Raw genomic sequence first — 19666 nt, forward strand, 5'->3', positions numbered from 1 at the left:
CACACACACATCCACACACCATTAACACACCCAGGAACCTAGAGGAAAGCAGTTAGAAGCTCTGAAAGAGAACACATTCACCTTTTCTTGTTATAGTACTGTTTTGCAGTATCAATAACCTTCCTTCCATTATGAATAATACACCTCAAAACATTTTTAAAGAGGATATGTACTAGAAGTCTCAATTTTGATATGTTAAATACACTTAATCCTGTTATGTGTAAGGAGAAGAAAAGATCACGCTTTATCTTTCATCTTCCCAGTGTCTCTATCGCTAGTTGCAGCCTCAGGCAGTTTTCCTGACTACTGGCATTCCAGAAAAACTTCTACTTGGTCTTCCACAATGGAATTAGTACTTTCCTTGTCCCTACCAGAAACACCTCTGACACATCTCACGCACATTCCAATGCTAGAGCTATTGGGCATATCCCCAGTGAGCAATCACAAATAGTGGCAGCAAAATACATTCTCTCTTGTGAGAAAGAACAAAGGGTAAAATTTCCTTCCGCAATTATTTATTTCTTTAAGCACGATACTAATACTGTGGATCGGAAGTTACTGTCAACAAACTGTAAAAATAATTTATGCAACTTCTCACTCTGAGCCAGTTTGAAATCTGCTCACGTAAGGGGTAGAAATGAAGTGCCATCAACCACATTAATGCTGTAATTCATTCGCTTTCAAGTGTTCAACCTGCAACTTAAAAGCTGCAAAATGTCTCCAAGAGACTACTTAAGGTAACACCTGGACAGCTGGATATTTCAAAGCTTTATTAAGAAGAAGGAGCTTTCAATGTATCAACTTTCCAGCTGTATCAATTTCCCACACAATGGTTGATTGGTAGCTCCTAAGCAAACTAACCTGGTGAATTCCATTCTGTGCTCACACGTAAACATACTTAAACATTTTGCAGTGACAGATCTTGGTTTGCTGCCAAAACTACCTCACATCAAAGGCTCAGTATACTTTTTACTCAAAGCAACCTCACTTTACACATGAGTGTGAAGTTTATGACATAGACAAATCCTTAAATGGTCGGCCTTCCCAAAAGCCAGTATATTGTGCTACAACTAGTGAAGTATCATGGAGTATGTAAAGTTGTGATGCAAATACTATGTGGCTACTAGTACTTAATCAACTAAAACCAATACCTCTCAAATACCACAGGTATTACTTTGGAAAGTCAGGTTACCTACTTCAATATTTCTCTGATAACCACCACGCAAAAACAACTACCTTTGTGAAAATTGACAGAAACACACGAAAAATCCAAAATGCATTCAAAATACATTCTTTAGAAGCTCAGCAGAAAGCTTAGAGATGATACCCAGTGCAGAGTAACTCAAAAAGTCTGCCAAAGAACACAAGACCTTGGGAGATAAAAACACAGATGCCATAGCTAAGGGTGTACTGAAAACTGGTGGAAAAATGGAAATGTCTCCTAAACCTGAGGGATGCTGGTAAGCAAGTATGGGGGCTCCCGTAAGACTGGATCCTTTCTCCTTGATGATTTCCCCACCTTTTTCACTCTTTATAATCTCTGAGGATTGAATCTTTTACCTCATTATATTACTTTTAATTTCCTCCAAAAAATCTATTCTCTACTCAATCCACACCCTGCAAAACAAATTTGTAAACAAAAGAAAAAGTAATGGAGCTACAGGAAACTGCAATAACCAAAGAACCACACAATGTTCAGCCTTCTGTAAAGCCTGTCTACTCCCTTCTGGATGATCTGGTCAAAAGAATACACTCTACTACGGATGTTGAAAATTCCTACCAAGGAACTAAATTCCTGATTTGTGCAAAGATTATACCACGTGGAGTTTTCTGACTTCTTCAGGAAGAAACTGTACTTACGAGAAACAGTACAGCAAGAAATAAAAGCAGTTTGCTACGATTTTCTAGTGCTCTGAATTTAAGCCATGCTCTTATTGTAAAACTTAAGTGGCACACTGACACCATTTTAAAAATAGGGGTGGAAAAAAAAAAGTTACTTCAGTTTTTCCAGTTAATCTGGCCAGGGACACTGCTGTCACGTCTGTTCAAATCAAGGCCTGCATCCTAAGGACGGTTTTCTTTATAAACCTTTAGCTACCTTTTCAGGGAACAGGCCCACTCCTCTCTATCTTGTCTCTTAACCTGATTATGCTCTTCTACTCATATGTATACCATCTGGTGCACGCACAAGCAAAATTCACTGGGCTTAAATGTAAAACCAGGTGACAAAATAAGCTTGTAGGACACATTATGCAAAAAAATCTCTGACATGAAAAGAAATCCAATACCAAAATAAAAGCAATAAAATTGCATAAAAATTGCATATAAAGTTATTATAACTGAAATGGCTCTGATTATACCAACAATTACAAAAGCTTAAACAGAAGCTTTTCAGAAACATTTCTACAAAACAGAAACAGTCCTAAAAAACCACTTTTTTCCTTATTTCAGTTAACACAGAAGGAGTGACAACTCCCTGTCATTATGGTCACTTCATATTTTTGATTTCAAAAACTTCTGAGAACCTTTCACTGAAGTCTTCCAACAGTCAGAAATGTGCAGTGAGATTTTGAGTTTTAGGGAAAAAAAAAATCCTTGCATTCACCAGTATGCTCTTCACTGGCTACAAAACTCCATTCCACTCTATTATTAGGTGTTGAATATCACAATTTTTCATTTTACCTTTGGGGTTTTTTGTGTTTGCTTTTGGCTTGCTGCCAAAGCCGTTAAACATCCTGCAGCCCTGAACGTCCACTGTCCCAGCATCTTATTTCAGCGTTTCTCAAAGCATAAGCGGCAAGACAGAAACAAAACTGTTCTTCCTCCGTCTCTTGTTCCCACAACCCCTTTTGTCCTACGGGAAAATGCGCTGCATACATTTCCAGATAAACTACTTATGTTAGCATTAATTTTGACACCTTCAAAATGCTTGTTGTTAGGCAGTCATTTTGTACACTGCTAAGAGGATACACAGGCTTGGAACAGTACTCAGATCTTTAACAGTGCAAACCCAAATCCTTTCTACTAATCACGCTGCTGCTCAGAAAGACTGACGTCTCAAATGCTGCCTCGGTCTTGCTGTCACTTAGCGTACTTTACCCTGGAGCACAATCATTAAACATCCATGCCATAAGGCTGAAAAAGTTCAATGTCAACCTGACAATGTGTGATGAAAGTATTGTTACAGCTGTATATAATTAGTTTTTACCTTTCTCTAAGGTGAAAAAAGATTAGAAAATTGCATACAGAGTAACAACACGAAAGAACTACGCTTGCACTGTGAACTCCAGTTCTCAAAAGTTATGATGAGATAGAACTAAGATTTCCTGTGACACTTGTTATATTCATAAGGGTATAGTTTTCAGCACTGCTTTTTCAATTATTCTTGCTTCATATAGTGCAACAAACAAAACACGCTCTATGAGTAAAGGTACATGTTCACTATTTCTTTTCATTGTTCACCATTCAAAGCCATTCAGTTACATTAGCCTACAAGACTACTTTGCTCTGTCAGAAGACTTCCACTTGGTTTTCTCCACGTTTCACTTCTAGCTAGAAAGAACAACATTAGTCTTACAGAAACAGGTTATTATTTCTCACGCAATTTCAGTGTGTTTCTACAGTCATGTCAATCCTCTATAGCAGATGAGAGATGCCTGTTTGAATGATCCATTCTTCAAGACTAGTCCGCATTAGGACGAAATGGGAACACAAAATAAGCAAATTTTTGTGTGTCACTGAATCTTTAAAACATGCTTTTAGTTGTGTGTTTATCCTGTTGACTCCAGAGATACAAGTATGTTATAGACAACCATGTACTTATTCCTACTTACACCAGAAGTGAAGGACTGCAAAAAAATAAACTATTTTCTCTTACTTCAGAAAACTAAAGCAGAGTTATCTTCTCAGATAGCAAAAAACAAGGTCATTAAAAGCCAAATCCTACTAGCCTTTCTCATGCAAATTATCTAATTTGTACTGGATATTATTTGCATGAGAAAGTGGGTAAATCTACTTGACTAAAGAAAATATTTTATCACCATACTTCTAAAAGAGTAAACAAACAAAAAGGAAAAGACAAAAATAATATTCAAACAGTAAGTAGAATGCTAACATATGTCTGAACAGTTGAACTTTGTTTTTCAGAAGTGCTGTATCAGAGAGCATAACAAATAAATAAAACTAGAACAGTTCAGTCTTATTGAAATAAAACAAATAAGTACTTTTATGCTTGTATTGCACTGAAATTTATGTAGGAAAACTATTCCTTGTATATTGTTTTAACCAACCAGATCATTCTACAAAAGTATTTCCATGTTAAGCTTCTCAGTTATTTTTTGTCATTACCTTTCTTTTATGATGAGTTGTTGAAGCATCCATCTCTTCTTCTCCTATATTGTCTATCTGTGAAGTTGGACTACAGTTCATCCTCTCCTCTTCTTGTCTCTGAAGTCTGTCTGCTACAGCTTGGATTGCTTCTGTCCATTCCTCCCTACCACGAACAAGTCAACACCTCTATTAGAAACTTATAGAACACATTCAAATAAATGGTTTGTAATGTTTTCTGCATTCTACGTTGCTCCAGTGTTTAATTCTCATGTTACACAGATGACTCATAGAAATTATTTGTTTCAACTTCCTTATAGACTCTGTATTACAATAAAGGTGGTGAAGTTGACCAGCATCAAAAAGGATCAACGTACAGTTAATTTCAAGAATTACCAATGACCTATTTTATAAATATTTTAATAGCGAAAACTCGAGGACACTTGCTCCAGATATAATACAGCTTAAGAGTATAAAATGTCATCTCCTATCTGATACTATCTGATAATAACTTGCTACTTTAAGACTTTTTGGTATTCCCCCTTCCTGCAAGACACTTTCACAGGAAATAAATAAGATTAATCAAACCACGCCATGTGTTCAACTCTTTCTGTCTCCCCTTAAAACTCAACTTCTCGGCTACTTTCAACTTCCCCTGAGAAAGAGGCCCTCCAAGATAATTAAATTCCTACAAGCAGCAAAAGAAACAGTGGCTGCACAGAGGGGCAGGCCCAGACGAGGGTTTTGGTGGAGGGAGGAGCAAGGGCTGGCCGAGTCCCCGGCTGTTCTGCGTGCTGGCCACCAGCGCAGACACACTGGCCGGCCCATCAGCCCCCACTGCCCCACACCAGGTACAGAACGGCAGCTTTTTGCTCAGGCAGCGAGGGGTCCAAGGAGAGGTCTGGTGGTATTGCTGAATGCAGCACGAGGTACTGTGCTGCATACACAGAAGAAAGCTAGGGGAGAGAAAGAGTTCCAATACAGAATAAAAATTAAAAAATAAAAAAAATAAAAATTAAGTGAATATGCTAACAAAGGAGAAACAGCAGAAAAAGCAAAGTTGTCAGTTATTTATCGATACAAATATGAATAAAGCCACAACGTAGCATTAGTCTCAACAGGGCAGATGTGCCCAGTGGGAATCACAGAATCAAAGAATTATTGAGGCTGGAAAAGACCTCTGAGATCAAATCCAGCCTCAGCGCATCTAACCAAAACCACAGAATAAAACATTTTAGCAAAGTACACCATTCCCTGTCTCCTACCTGCCTTTGGTGCATTAAAAAAGTTAATTCTTAAGAGTTTTTGTATGTTTACTGAAACAAGAAAAACTAATTTAGCAAACATAAAATAGATTATAACAAACACATTGCTTTCTGTGCCAGAAAAAAAGGGAGTGTATTAGGAGGAATGAAAGGAAAATTTAAGACAGCAAGACTGAAAAATATTTCAGTGCAGGCTTCTATTGTTCAAAATTTAACACTTCAGAGACATATCGTGACATTGTTTTGGCTTATTTGAACACAGTCATCCCACCTACTCACAGGCAACTCTTACACTAGCTATGAGCTCAGATAATATTTTACAGAAGCTGACTTATAAATTCTTCAGATGTGCTCAGAATGTCACAGTTCCAAGCGCCGATTGCTGTGCAGTCCCAGCAGAGACTGTGCTGAGGCTTCAGCATAAAGAACATGGAAAGCAAAACAAAAATAAACCCCTCACCGTTCCTCTGGAGTATCTACATGGAACGTCCTCTCTATGACAGTTGTCCACTGAAGACATCTGATAATGAACGTGTTTGGCTTTGGTCGCTCTGTCTTCATTAGCTGACATTCTAGAGAAATGCAAGACATTGCCTCTTTTATACATTGCCATTTAATGAGTCAAGAGTAAATAAAATTACTTAGGTGAAATACATATAGCTTATGCATATTTATCCAGCACATATAAGGAAATACAGAATGGCAATATAACCATGGGCATGAACAAAGGGTGGCAGGTAATAACCATCGGGTGAAGAAAGCAGTCAGAGCAATTGATGGAACTTGTACTGTTGCCCATATAAAGAGTGTGATCTCCATTTGCAAAATGTGTCTGTGTTGTGAGGGTAAGATGAGTATTAGATCCCGGATTGCTCTAGTATGCCAAGGTAACAGCAGTAGCCACAGGCACATTTTTCCATCTGCACCTGGCAGGAGGAACATGACATTTTCTCTTCAATGGTAAGCATGCCACAATTACCCACGCCACTCTGACTTCAGGATTAGATTTACTGTAAAATACCCTAACTGAGGAAATTCAGACATGAAAACTAGTCGGATTATTAAATATAAAATAATCACACACACTCCCCACGGGGCTGCCCCAGGAAATCACCTAGCTCTCTTTGTGCCTCAGGGCAGAATCAGGTCTACTTAGGCTATTTTCTCATACTTCTCTAAACTCTTTCTACAATCCCCCAAAATTAGTAATCTCAAAACCTCTGTAAGCAAACTATTTTCATCCAAATAAAAGGGAATTAAATATTTTTATAGTTGGAAGATTTTTTTCTAGCATTTAATGCAGCCGTTCCTATAGGTTAAGCACATTGTTTCTCACCCTATTGACTATATTTTTTTTTAATCTTCTCAGCAGCAAAATTCTTTTAGGTATTTGAACACTATTTTCTCTCTCTTCAGTCTTCTCTGGCCTAAATCACTTCAACCAGCTTGTGCTTTCAGATCCAAGGTCTTCCTTGTGACACAATTCTAGACATAGAGTAAATGTCCTACTACTCCTTTGACACACAACTAAGACACTGGTAATTCAACTAGTGGTTCAATGAGACTGTATATTAGATTTACGATGTGGCATATTGCACTAAACATTACAACTGCAAAACACTGACTACTAGAATTCTTTACTCATGCAAATATATTTAAACATTTAAGGTTACTCTGACAAAAGTGTAACTTGTTTTCCTGGAGCTATCATGAAATAGACACAAGCATAATATCTCGTGTTCTGGAATGCTATCACTTTTTCAAAGCTGATCCAGATCATATGTGCAATCTAAAATGATTTATCAGGTTCGCCAATCAATAATAATGAATATGGCAACAGAATTCCTGTTCACTTACAATCCACCATAACTTTGTTTTGATAGAGCTCCTAGCTGTCCCACACATTTGACTGACACAAAACCTTGTACTTACTCTTGGTGAAGTACATGTCACTTACTCCAGTTAATGTTAACATTTTACAAAAGTCATGTTATATGACATGTATATGACTTTACAAGGCATGCTAATCTTTCACAGAATTATATTGGCGTGACGTAGTTGTTCTTCACAAATTCAAGGTCCTGAAATCTCAACTACCATCCACAACTTTACTGGAATGCATTTTAAACATTCTCCAAGGAACTGCAGCAGACACAGTAAATTTCTAAACACCCAACACACGTAGGTGCCCTCTACCCTGCTGCTTTTGCTTCCTCTTTTACACCTTTGTTGCTGGTGTTAATTGTACAAGACACATATTCGTAGCTGACCTTCTGAAATGCAGCTGCATACCAACAATACATTAAAGCAATTCTCTTTAATATTACCAGCTCGTAACAAGCCTAAAGCCTTAGTTCAAGGCATTGATTTGTATGTCTGAACACCTAAACATTTTGGGACACAATTATCTAAGAAATTGCCTCTGTCTCTATGATATAAAGTCACAGCAAGTATCACGGACTTAACTGTACTGGACCGTCCTTAACACAGGCATGAAAGAATTGATATTAGGCAGGGGTCTTTGTGAGGACACCTTAACTTGAGAACTTTCTTGCATACTGCAATTTCTTTATTTGAAAAAGAGAAGAGAAGAAGTACGTATTTCTGCTGATAAGTTTTGTTTTCTTAGTGGAACTCCTCAAAAGCTTGACAGACACGTGTAAAAGAAACAAAAGAGGAATGAAGTGGATACTACAGCACGCAGGTGTGTATTCCATGATGTACAAACCTAAATATTGACCGTAAGTCTACAAATACTTATGTAAGTCAGACTGCTCACAGGTCAAGGAGATGACATTACGCTTAACAAACCTCCATATACTATGGAGACTCAAAAGCGAAACTGCAGTCCAACCTCACTGCTTTTTTAAACTCAAGCTAGGTCTTGGACGGAATGAGAGCCATTCTCAGTGTTTAGAGGCAAGAGCTACAGCAGGATGGACACAGGAAGAGGGAATTTAGCACAAAAGCTGGAAGAGAAACAAGGAGGACAGAAGCAGATGATGGGAACTTGGGGAGCCTGATGAAGTACAGCAGCTTATGATACTTCACTTGGCTCATAGCTGGATGCAAATACTACCAGATCAAAGAAACCCCCATCCTCAGGGACATGGTTGAAATCCAAGTTATGATCATGATGACGGTGAGGCAGGGGTTAACAGGCTATTTGTCTTCTTAACTTTCTCAGCTGTAGCTCCAAGGAATGTGTCCAGCTACCTTAATATCAGAAGAGACTAGAAGCAATGTCTGCTCTAAGACCACCTCATCTTACTCCTGACAAAACCATCCTCTCATCTTTACTCCTATCACACTTCGATCATGGAGGCTGAAATTTTCTTTGCTGGGTGTCTGCCTAAAGACGCACATGGCTGGAAAATACTACTTTTTCCAGACAAGACTTAAAACTTGGCAAACCAAGACCTTTGATATCCTTTTAGTATTCCTGTGAAAATGTAAGGCATCTGGCCACACTACATGTGGGAGGGATAAGAGTGCAGTGGGAGAAGGGTAAAAAATTACAACAATGCTAAAGCAAAAAATCATGGAAAATCTATGCATTGAGGATACTGATAGGCTACAGCTATCTCTTGCCTCTACACCTGCTAAATGGAAAGCTTTTTCTCCTGTATTCATAGAATCATTTAGGTTGGAGAATACCTTTAAGGTCGAGTCCAACCATTAATCCAGCAATGCCAAGTCCACCTCTAAACCACATCTCTAAGCACCACATCTACAGATCTATGTGTGAGGCATTCATAACGTAGACATGATAATGCCTCATCCTATTCCTCAGACAAGGTGAAAAAGACATTACCTCACTGAGACAAAATCCAATACAAAAATATGGCAGGTAGCAAGTTATTTACAGAAGAGACGCCTGGAACAAAAGACTACAGGATAAAGCAAGAAAAGTGGAAATGGGACAGGAAAAAGACTGGAACCTGTGTGAGAAAGAAAAACTTGGAGGATAGCTAAAGCATAGTTAAACTAGAGTAGTTAGTTTAGGAGAAGGAAGGCAAAAGAAGCTGCTAAGGACAGAAAAGTGAGGTGACTGTGCTATGAAAATGTGAAGGCAAAAAGGTAGAGTCAAACTTGCAGAAAAGTCTGTACCAATTAAAAAGCACATCCCCTCCAATGACTGTAATGGAACCGAAGATTTTGAATTTCAACATTCATTTTCTGATTTCAAGTACATACAAAAATGCACGAACTAAAATGGCATTAATTTAGGTTTGCCAGCTCAAACATGCAAAAACTGGAACTAACATAATTAAGACTGCCTATGTCCAAATGCTATCTATAATATGGTCTTTATTTAAATATATAGTATATTGTAGATAGTACCAATAGTACTCTATATATTAGACACAGATTTACATAATGTACATACTACTATATATATTTATTATACTGTCTGTATTATTATTTTCAGACAGTCCTCAAAGTGAGAAACAAAACATATGGAGGCATATACTGAGCTATGTAAGTACCAAAGAGTATTTACTCTTCTAGTTTTCATTACATACGATTAACTAAATCAATTATAGGTAATAAAAAACACCTTGGCAATTGAAAATGACACTGAAAACATTTTAAAAAAAACCCATTTCACTATCACTGAAGGATGCTATTGAAAAATAAAATCTCATTTTTAATACTCTGTTAAAAGTGGCTAAAGATTTAATTTCCTTTGGAAGGTTAAAACTAAGTATGTTTGTATCCTTCCTTCCTGAAGCAAACAGTTTCATAAAAAAGTGGAGGACCAACGTAGGCAGCATATCTAAAACTGGTGTGCTACCCATCCTTCTCAAGTAGATAAAAGTAACTGAAGTCTGCTGATATTTAGCACACCCACAGGCTTCATGTGCTGTATACAAATGTATGAGATAAACAACATTCCTGTAATGACTGCAACATGAATAAAGACTTGTTTGTGAATGTCTTTCACCTACAGCTAGGAAAAAAAAAAATCTATTAAGATGAATAAGTGCTGTAATACACAGTTACTGCTAATTATCAAAATATTTTTCTGCTAATTATTGGAAAAAACATAGTAGTTTTAGACAGAGAGAATAGTTTGGAAACTACAAAAGCACAGAAGAATGAGTGAAACTGGCTACTGAGAGCTGGCTCCAAACACTCGAGTGATAGTTGGGTCATTACCAAAAGTAGAGAACACTCTACCATAATGTCTTCAAGTTGCTACTACACATAAACATATGTAATTAAAGGGCTGAATCTCAACTCAAAACAGTTGGAAGTCTAAATTATCATTCAAAAAGATGAGTAAGCCAGTAAACAGACAGACTCAACTTTGTGTTCTTGTATGCTAGCCATCTACAACTTGGAATTACATGTTTTAATCCTCAAGCTTTCTGTCTTGCTTGGATTAAACATCAGTCATGAGAATTCTCCCCTTTAATATTAGAGGGGATGAAAATCCTTGTGGGACAACACTTGTTCAATGCAACAAAATACAAAATCGGTAACAGAAACTCACAATTCGGTTCCAACATATCTGTGGCATATATGGCCATTTTTGGATATATACAGAAATGGAAAAACAGAAATAAAACCTGTATAAAGAAATGTAACAGACATTTCTCATATACTGAACCTCTCCTTTTACAACAAAAATTAAGTCAGTTAAATATCAGAGGTTAACTTTCAACTCCACATCCACAAACAATCTGACAATTCTAAAATGTTATACTATCTTTTCCAAGTAAGTGTTACTATCTAAATTAAGTAGTTATGCTAGTTAAACTCTCCTGAGCAACTCTAACTACAAACTGTATTTCAAAACGTTCTGTTTACTTTACACCATTCTGAACCACAGATGACAAAGTTTGCTTGAAGCTGTAATTACTCTGCAAAGCTGGGAAGCCAATTAGAGGGCCTGAAACCTGCCAGTTCCAAAAAAAAAGCACAGATCATCTGTTCAGATTTTATTAAAAAGTTTAAAGTTTGAATTCTATAACTTTAACCATATAATCACCAGTGTTCTTTTCCTAAATGCATTCATTCAACATAAAACAGACAGAATACTAACACCATTTTATTATTTCGTATACGGAAGCTTTCAACTTCAGCAGAATTTGTTGATATGGCTAGACTAGAATACTAAACATACAAGCAGCCATAAAAAATGCAATAAAAGAATGAACAGAAGGTTGCATATTTAAGAAATTAGTTCTAATACAGACTGAGTTTTAGTACAAAAGATAACTTACAATTATCTTACAATATAAAAGAAATAGCATCGAACCACTGCTTGTATTGTTCAGAATATGTGCACTTTTAAATATATAGAGTGCCATCAATATACAGATACCTATGTATCTATTTGCATTACAATTTAACCTTGATTTCTTCCCCTCTTTGTCTTCCCTTCACAAGATAAACACTTCTGTCCCAACTTGTGCCTATTCAGTTGTTACTCTCATTTTCTCTCGCTCATGTCAAAATTTAATGAACACACTGCTTACAAATACCCTTTGCCATTACTGCTACTCTGCACTCCAAATCCACCTGTCTAACAGAAAAGGTCATTAGAGAAAAGTAATAAAGAAGGAGCAGAACTAATACATCATTTTCATAATATTGAGACATATACTTCTGCTCATATACTTACGGAAACCTGTAGCTTTGACATATATGTACAAATGTATGTGTATACACACATCTTTAGCTTGGCCCTCACTTGATTCTCCCAGTCGTTAACCTGCTCCCTCTGAGAAACTAATTTTCTGAGGCTTTTTCCAAAAACCTGTGTCCCTTCTCACTATGTTTTATCTGTGGGGAATAGGACCTTAGACCTAAGTTTGGTCACATAGAGATTTATGTGAACAATTTAATATCCCTTCATTGGTCCAACAAATGCTGTTTTCCGCTAAAAATATCATCCCCAAAACTGGTGAACAGGTAATTTTTCTCCATCGTCCCTTTGACCATAACACTCTTCACATTCCTTATTTCTTACTCAGGTCTTACATCAAATTACATTCTTACATCAAATATAGGTAGCTTTTAAATGTGGTCTGTCCCCACAGCCTACCTTCATCCTTAATATCAGTCATTACTCACTATCAAAATACTACCCATCCTTCTACTGTTCCAATTTCAGCACCATTACTCAAAAGCTTTCCTAATTTCTCTCTGTTTGCCATACTGGTTCTCTTTTAAATCCTCCTTAAAATTCTCCTTTCACCATGACTTAAAAAAACAGGAGGGAGGGAGGAAGAAAGAGAGAAAAGAGGTGAGAAGAGAGTAAAAATTTAACCTTGACAATGGATTAGTTGTTGATGTGCTGAGACCACTGCCTGTACTACAGGCTAATATTGTCTCATTGTTTTCTCATACTCCCCCCATCTGTTTGCATCCATCTGCTGTTCCTTGTTTTATATTTGGAATTTTAGTATTTTGGAGCAAGGACTGACTTTTTGTTCTGTATGGGTAGAAATCTCACTTCTATGGGGCTTGGCTCATGACAAGTACTTCAGTGTGCTTTCATGGTGCGGCAACATATATGACTGCATAATAAACACAAAAAACTTAAGTATATTCCCCAAAGCTAGAAAGATCATCCTTGATGCACTTCATCAGTGCTGGAAAGTCTTTTATTCCCAGTACTCCAAAAACTACTGAAGTAGCATCCACATCTTCGTTTCAACTAGGCTGTCATTTTCCCCATTCATGTAAAGAGGGAGAATGAAAACAGGGGATATCCGCATGTTACTGTTGGGGTTTGCCTGGGGTTTAGTTTGTTTTCACTGAAGACAGTAAAATTATACATCCTTCTGTCTTTCATGCAAACACTCTAATTTGATTGATACAACTGGGTGTATCACAGCAGCACAAAAGCTCTCAGACCTGGCTATAAACTTTGAGATGCCATGCTCATACCGGGCCCTATTTAGAGATAACTGGAAATTATAGCACACTGTATTGGTGTCTCAGAAAGCACCGTCCATTAAAAGGGAACTATGACATCACGGAACTCATTCTCATTCATGATCCAAGCCAACAACTGAATCCAAACTTCTAAGTCAAATGACAGAATACCAATTACACCACCCAGAAACCATTCATAAAGTTTCCCAAAGAAAACTATTGGTCCGTTTCTTTTCAAAAATCTAAACAATTCCTCATCCAACACAGACAGCAATAGCAATTATAGACCGATGTGAGTTTGAGTTTCCACAGATATATCTGCATATGCAGTATGTTACACATACATTGCTTTTTTCTCCCCAAGTATTTTCAGTGTTCAATGAACATTATTTATTGAATTGGACTATTACCGTTTTGTAATGAAGACTATACTGTAATTATAAGTAGCTACACATACATGCTTATCTCTGCGTTCACGTCATCCAGTGACAATGGCACTTCAAACTTGTACCTTATTGAAACGTTAATTGTGGAGTTGCACGCAAGGTCATGTTTAATGCCAAATTATTTTGACGCATAATTTAATCTCACTTAAAACAAACATATATGTATTTTTTTTCCTACCCATTTCTTTAGAAAGTGTCTTCAGAATTCTTTATAGCCCTAACATCATTGCCCTGAAGCCTCTCACTTTTCATGTTTTGAAGTTGTTTTATAAATCTCCAAAATAATAAAATCTTGTCTCTAGCCCACTGAAAGATTAAGACCAGGAAAAAGTAGCACAGCTTCTTCATTTTGAATAGCCAAGATTCATTGATAATCATTTCTGCAGAGAAAATAAAATAAAGGTTACAAAAGTTTACCTTCTCACAATAACTAAAATTTGGTTTTTTCCTTACAAAGGCAAGAAAAAGGGTAGCTGTACCACAGAGTGCTTAGAAAGCACTATCTTTCAAGATAGGAAATAAATTCTGGTTGACATCATTTTTGGCCAAAGCTCAAAGGCTACTGTGAAAGAACACAGCTCTTCCCAATTATTTCCCACGTAAAGTTCAAAATTAAGGCAGAGGCCCAGTTCTTTGGGATACCTCGTCCCAAATGCACTATGTAGTTACCGACATACTCAACGCATATGTCAGAGGTATTTCTTATCAGTAAAGCCACAAGTGCTTTCTAAGTAGAACTGAAGCAGAATTCTTTCCCACTCTGCTTTCCCTAACAATGATGACAATCAAAGACCAAAGTAGTTTACACAAAGCAGTGCTGATTCTACTTATGCAACACTGGGCCAGTTAAAAAAACAATGTTTTGAGGCCATGTTGCTTTGGAGGAGGACCACTGAGGGTATACAACCTGTCACCCAGAGTACTAGTTTTGTTCCAAAGAAGCGTAACGGGGTTTTAGAAACCAGGACATTTTCTTCAGGCCTCTGCCTGTACGGAAAAGTTATGTCAGTTGAATCTAAATTATTTTTTAACAGGTTCTGACTGCATAAATGCCTAAGCAAAAGCAATTTACATTAACATATTTTATTTTGCAGTTGAAGTGGGCTAGGAACGCACACCCACTCAGTTACCATGACTCAGTCAAACAAGAGTATCTCTTTAAGCTACAATAGTTGATTGCTTGCAACTGCTTGCCTCTACCTAAAAGGAGCTGAAGTCATCATGGACCAGCTAATTCAAGTAAGCTCACACTTCTGAATTTGCACTTCAACCGTTTTTTAAGTTTCCACAGTGAATTTCCCACCAATGGAATTATATCACACCTTCATTTATCTTTAAGTGTATGGTTAGACACCGCAGCACAACTTTGCGTGAGTCTAAGTGTCAGAGCACGAGCATTAAGGAACTAAAAGCATAATTCAAATGCACAGCTCTCTCAACTCCAACGTTAAAAAAGAAGTCTCTGTCTGGTGTAAAACAGACTGGCTCCACAGGAGAGAAACCAGAGTGATTCCCACACACTCTCCAGCATCACCACATCTGGCTCTTTTGCTCACCACTGCAGGCTCAGTGCAGGGTGCTCCCTGCCACCCTTCCTGACCTTGTGCCCGAAGGTGGGAGAACAGTGGCCACAGGGAGGCAAGGTAAGGTCCCCCTGCAGGACACCAAGGGGCTAGTCCTGTATCGTTCCCCAGTGCTCAGCTACACCTGGCCCTGCTCTGTCACACCCTTCAGTGAACTCTGTTTCACCTTCAGGGACATCCTTGTGCTCCAAGGAAAAGAGATCCTCCATTGCAGGCCCACAGGGTTCTCCTGCATTTTGGGCACTGGTAACGGGCTGAAGCACGTGTGCACTGCCTCAGGCTCTCCTTCTCTATTTAAAGCATGTACCTTTTTACGCGTCCATTTCCCAGTGCCTTCCCCCCACATTTCCTCCCAGGTAACCCCAAGGAAAAGGGACGGCCTCTGAACACTCCACCCTATGTCAAAGCACCAGCTTTATTAATAAGAGACATATTTAGCATTGAAAGCACTGTTAGCAGTACATAAAGAAACTTCATTCTCTCTGGCTTTCCTGTCATTCCTGACAGAGTGTGCAGAAGACAAGAGCGCAGGAAGAGAGTAAAGCTCAGGTGCAGGACTTAAAAAGTTATCTTGGAAGAACTCAGGGAGGCACTCTAGGGAAAAAGATACTATGTCCGGTAAAGCAGCTTTTGCAAAAGTAAAGCTGGTGTTGCAGAAGTGGAAGGCAGTGGACACTGGTGGGAAAATATCCATATGATGGAAGTAATTAGTTTGAGAGAGCCGGATGTCAAACTTCTAAACTACAGAGCACGTATCATACAAAGCAGAGTTGTGCAAACTTTCCAGTGTTCAACTCCAACTGCATTACAAAAATAATACTACAGCCTTGGCCTTTTCTGCTTAAATAACAAGCTGTAAGCAAGAGCCAAAGATGTCTATCATTTGGAGAACAAAAAGTAGACAGAGACCACACTCTCGCTTTACAGATAGCTACAAAGATTATATGAAGATAGGACTGTAAAGACATATCTTTAAGTCCCTGCCAACCTAATCAAGATGGTATTAACAGTGATCTCACACTCCATCTGCCTGGCTAGTAATTTATGAAAAACGTACTTCACTATTACAGGAAAAATATGTTGCACTGCTTGTGGCCACAAACCTAGTGCAGCAGCTCAGGAACTCTTGGATCAGAGGCCACGAGACCAGTTCTTGACATTTACCTGGTACTGCTCGTGAGATCTGACTCATTCATACAGGGATTTTGTTTGTTTGCCCTACTGATGACCTCAACTTCAGACAGATAAAGTAACTGGCAAAAAACTTACAGCCACTTGCAATTTGGAGTGTAATACCATACTGCTTTGCTTTTCAGATTGTGAATTCCACATAGGTAATTTCATGTGATTCTTTTTATGAGTGAAAAATCTCTCTCCTTTTGCACTGATTAGCAATCATTTCTGACTAAATTACTCCTTTTCTTGTCAGAAAACAGAAAAACTCATCTTGCCAAAACTGTATTTCTTCTATTATTATTACATACCTGTTTCTTTAACTTTCCTCGTCTAAGAATCACACCTAAGAGTCTTGCTAGATACAAATAGGAATTAAAATTTTTTTTTTTAATTTTGGGGTTTTAGGGGTGGGGTATTGGTGGTAATGGTATCATTTTGGAAAACAGTATGAAATCTTTCAGTTTCCATCAAGGCAAAGTTCATGGGCAGCATTCTAATGGCAGACTTCCAGGTATCAAAACAAAAAACCAGCCACCAATAGCAATTAATTCTCAACTGTATTGATAATAATGCATTTTTTCGCTTAGCGGAACTACTGTTTAGATCATACTTCTAGTTGCTGCAAAAAGGAAGACAGGATATGCAATGAAGAACATGGTAAAGCAGGACAAAAAGCTCTACTGTAGTTCTACAAATGTTCTTTCTCCTGCACATTGGGGAAAAAATATCTACGAAAATACTAACTGCTATAAATGAATAGACGAGGATATTCAGAGTAATAACTAAGGGATAACAGCCTATGATCTACTCAATCCTTACTCCTAAGAACAACTTAAAGGCAACACTGCTTTTTATGCTGAATAGTCACAGGTCAAAATGACCCTCTAATATCATTAGAAGGCTTTCACATTCAGTATCATTAGCAAGACTTCTATCACAATCAGAATATGCAAAGATTTCCTCTTCTGGATGTGGGACAAGACACAGAGCACAAGATTATTTTCTTACCAAATAAAATACCCAACTTACTTAGTACACAAATGCTGAGTTAATCTCAAGAACAATTTTATCAAGAAAATAGGTAAATTCAGTCTCGGCAGCATTTGTTCCATCTTCAGCAATGCAAATGAAGGGAACCCTTCCCTAAGTACACATGCTCTTGTTGCTCCAATAGCCCTCTATAAAACTAAACATTGCTGCTTATTGTCTTGCAGTACATTAACACGATTTTGAAATAAATTGGGTAAAATTTCTAGTGTTCCTTTGAAAGTTCCTAGCTATGATATCCACAACTCATACTTAGGGAGACTTTTTGTTGCCTTAGTTTTGCTCCCCGAATACTTTCGTATCTGTTCAGAGACACTCTTCTACCAATCTCACTTTGCCAGATCAAAAAACTACAGATTTGTCTTTTATAAACATTCTTGGAAAACAAGAAATCAAAATGTACTTCACTTTATCCAACAGATATACACTTTGTAGCTTTGCTAATATATGCAAATTGTCTGATTGCTTGAAATTACTGATTAACCAGGCTGGAGAGCTGATTACCTGATTATCCAACAGAAAAATAATTTAGCATGCCTTTTTGCCATTTCACAATCTAGATAATTTTCTAATTAATTTGACTTTTCAAGTGAATTCAGAGATACTACTGAAAGAGAGAAAAGAGGTCAATGATCTGAATAAAGGTGAGCTTTCCAGGAATTTTCTTCTTAAAACAATCATTTGTGAAATGTGATTGTTACTTACAGACACTTCACATGCACACACACAAAAATGAGAACTTAGACTTCCAAAAATATTCAAAAAACAACGCATGGTAAAACCTTCAACGCTTTTGTAAAGGTGTCTTGTAGAGCTAGACAAAAGATTAGTGGTGCACTAGTCTGACACATGGCATCAAATTTGCAGTGTTACCAATGAATTCTGAACTACACATGAAGCAACATGAAGCAGATATTTTGTCAATATGCTGAGAGAATAATAAATACTGGAAATACGTACTTGCCACTGAAAAGTTGTTGAGTGGATATGGCAGATCCACATCCTGGGGCTTCTCCTTATAGCCTATGAAAGAGCCATCTGTCTTTAGCAGGAAATATCTTGGCCGCCAGTTTTTTATATACTCTCCTAAAGGAGAAAAAAATAAAGTTCATTAGTATTGTAGGAAAAAAAAATGATTTTTTTTTTTAAAAAACCGAACATATTACCAGTGTCTAACATTAATTATACAAAAATCTTTTTAGATGTTCTCAATTTACAGAGAAAACTCCCTCCAAAAGAAGAGAAAATGGAATTGCAATGGTAAGCGTAAACTATACAATGATGCCTCTGGAATAAGAAGTTTTAAGTATTTTATAGTAATACTCCATAATCCTAAATTTTATCACATGATACTCTTCAAAATCCTACATTTTTACACTTAGAAAAAGTCTGAAATTTCCTGCAGGCAGAAATAAGCACAACAGATTGACTTTTAATAACAAAATGAAATTTAAACTACCACAAGGTAGAACATTTATCCTGCTGAGCCAAAGCAAAACCCATTAATTTCCTTCAAAACATACATTAAGCAAATACAAGACAGCAAGTACAAGAAGATCAGGGGTAATGGAACCTACGTAAAATATATTTAAATATACCTGAAAGCAGAAGGAATAAAAAAGAAAACACAAAAGCCAAATACCTTCTAAGACATGCGTCCACCAGTAAAGCTACCACACCACCTCCACCTTCACCCTACCCCAGACTGAGCAGAAGATTCTGCAAGCCATGAGGTAGGTATTCAGGGACAGATACAGACAGAACAGGTAAGCAAAGACACGATACCTTAACTAACGTCACTTATTTCCCATTTAAGGGTGGAAAATCTCTATAATGGCATTATAGTTTACAATGCCACACCAAAATCCCAGCAAAAATTTCATGTTTAAAGTACACTCAGTTAAGCACTGTGAGTTCAGATCTGCTGAAC

General features: G+C 37.4%; 1 protein-coding gene across 2 annotated transcripts in view; it reads right to left on the reverse strand.

Annotated features, from left to right (window-relative positions):
• LOC104281165 (RAC-gamma serine/threonine-protein kinase) overlaps positions 1 to 19666 on the reverse strand; it is a 132296-nt gene that overhangs the window by 47037 nt on the left and 65593 nt on the right. Inside the window, exons 1-4 of one of the 2 annotated variants that reach the window (XM_009879181.1) lie at positions 18697 to 18814; positions 6052 to 6163; positions 4348 to 4492; positions 1234 to 1236 (exon numbers count right to left, since the gene is read on the reverse strand). In XM_009879181.1, the coding sequence (XP_009877483.1) occupies positions 1234 to 1236; positions 4348 to 4492; positions 6052 to 6152 (249 nt within the window). In that variant the 5' untranslated portion in view covers positions 6153 to 6163; positions 18697 to 18814. Of the gene's footprint in view, positions 1 to 1233; positions 1237 to 4347; positions 4493 to 6051; positions 6164 to 18696; positions 18823 to 19666 lie in introns of those variants that run through there. The other variant, XM_009879106.1, reaches the window with a different exon arrangement.

The sequence above is a fragment of the Apaloderma vittatum genome, unplaced genomic scaffold (genome assembly GCF_000703405.1).
Source record: "Apaloderma vittatum isolate BGI_N311 unplaced genomic scaffold, ASM70340v1 scaffold120, whole genome shotgun sequence".
In the NCBI taxonomy this organism is placed as follows: domain Eukaryota; kingdom Metazoa; phylum Chordata; class Aves; order Trogoniformes; family Trogonidae; genus Apaloderma; species Apaloderma vittatum.